The sequence below is a fragment of the Acanthamoeba castellanii genome (genome assembly GCF_000313135.1).
Source record: "Acanthamoeba castellanii str. Neff unplaced genomic scaffold scf7180000084720, whole genome shotgun sequence".
NCBI classification, from domain to species: domain Eukaryota; phylum Discosea; order Longamoebia; family Acanthamoebidae; genus Acanthamoeba; species Acanthamoeba castellanii.
In genome coordinates, this window is record NW_004457674.1 from 106,293 (window position 1) to 108,171 (window position 1,879).

At 52.8% G+C, this 1,879-nt stretch overlaps 1 protein-coding gene across 1 annotated transcript in view; it reads left to right on the forward strand.

The window, feature by feature from the left end:
* ACA1_153300 (oxidoreductase, short chain dehydrogenase/reductase superfamily protein) overlaps window positions 1–739 on the forward strand; it is a gene marked incomplete at both ends in the record, with an annotated part of 1,870 nt that extends 1,131 nt beyond the window's left edge. Inside the window, 3 exons of the mRNA XM_004353597.1 lie at window positions 396–433; window positions 454–587; window positions 675–739. Of these exons, the coding sequence (XP_004353649.1) occupies window positions 396–433; window positions 454–587; window positions 675–739 (237 nt within the window). The remainder of the gene's footprint in view (window positions 1–395; window positions 434–453; window positions 588–674) is intronic.
* Between the last annotated feature and the right edge of the window lie 1,140 nt (window positions 740–1,879).

Consider the following 1,879-nt stretch of genomic DNA (forward strand, 5'->3'; position numbering starts at 1 on the left):
GCAATGCCTGACGCCCATCCAGAAGAACGAAGGGTGCGCGCAACCCTCCCCCCCACGATTTTGTGTGATCGCACCGACACACCTCCGTGCCCCCAGACTAACCTCTCTCCACTACACACGACACACAACCAACACAGATGCAATCACATGATAGCGCCCCCCCCCAATGCTCTTGCTTGTCGTTGTCGTCGTCGTCGTCGTTGTTGTTGGTGTTGACTTGTTCTTTGTTCATTTCCAACGTTCGGCTCAACACACGTGCAAGGGCTGTCAACGTACGTCATTTTCTTTGCCCGGAGGCCTCCAGGGAGGGGGGGCTTGGCTCGTGACTCTATGATCATAGTCAGCTGCTCACACCGCTTTGTTTCGATCGATCTTTCCCCCCCCCACGGGCGCAGATCAATTTTGCTGGATCTGCATGGAGACCTACACCCCGGTGCACTACTCGGAGGGCAGGTGCGCCGGCCTCCAATTCAAGCCCGCGTCGCGCCTCCTTCGGGGCATCAAGAAGACCGGCCAGATCGGGGCCTACGCCGGCATCGCGGTCGGCGTCACTGCCGGCGTGGTGGTGGTCACGCCCATCGCTCTTGGTGCGCTCCCCCAGCTCCATTCCTGCAGCGACGATTTATCAAGTCTGATGCCTGATTTCTCACGTCTCCCACCGCGCCCCTCACCAGCCGTGGGCATCCCGACCTTGGCCATCGGACTTCCCATCTACGGCGCCTACAAGATCGTGTCCTAGCGGCCATCAGCCCATGAGCCATCATGATCTCAGCAGGGCAATGGCTCTTGGTGACAATAAAGAAGAGAATTAGAATGCGACAAAAAAAGAAGGAGTGAACGGAGTGGGATTTGAACCCACGCATCCGAAGATAACAGTGCCTTAAACTGTCGCCTTAGACCGCTCGGCCATCCGTCCCTCATGCACAAGGGGTTGAGATATTTGGCGCCGGTAGTCGAAATCGTGCCACTTAAAAACAGCTGGCGTCACTCACACGAAGGGCAGCCATTGCCTAGCGCCCACTGGAGTAACTCGGTGTGGCCTGCCCGCTTGGCGAAGAAGGTCACGCCCTCGTCCCATGCAGTTGTGGACTCTTCATTTGTGTGAACACCTTGCAAAATAACAAAACCTTGTGCTCATATCCATCTTTAGTGGTTTTAGTGAACAGGATATGTTCTTAACTTTCTTAGCATTACCTAAATCTCTAGGGCCAAGTGTCAGAAGTGAGAAATCCCCTGTGGTGTAGTTGGCTAGCATTTCCGCCTGTCACGCGGACGACCCGGGTTCAAATCCCGGCGGGGGAGATCTGCTTTTTGCTCTCTGTCCGCCTTGCACTTATGTTGGTGGTTGTGGAACAAGAAGACCCAACCAGAAGTCTTACCATTTCCATAGCCCGGTCCACCCTGCAGGGTGCAGTGACTTTCAACCTCATGACCCTGGTTGTGTCAGTCAGTTGCACTGATGGAGTTCTTACTTTTGCAGAAAGTAAAGCAACACAGGCAAAAGAATTGGAGGAGAAGGGTATCGATCCCTTTACCTCTCGCATGCTAAGCGAGCGCTCTACCATCTGAGCTACACCCCCGATGACATATAACCGTTTTCTTGAATTGTTTTATTCTTCTGAGCACAGGTGTTTTATTCTTCTGCCCCGCAGTAAATTATGATTTATCTATCCAACCTTCTGCTCCATCATCCTTTTTTGGGGACCATCCTTTCTTGGGACATGATCTTGATTGCAATCCATCATCCAAACACCTTTTTTTTATTTTTTAATTTTTTTTTTGTCAGGAAGAAGGCAACTCACCACATCACCAGCCACCTGCCCAAGATCCAGCAACAGCAGCTCCTTGCCAAGCACTGCCAAGGCCAGCCCCTGGCCAA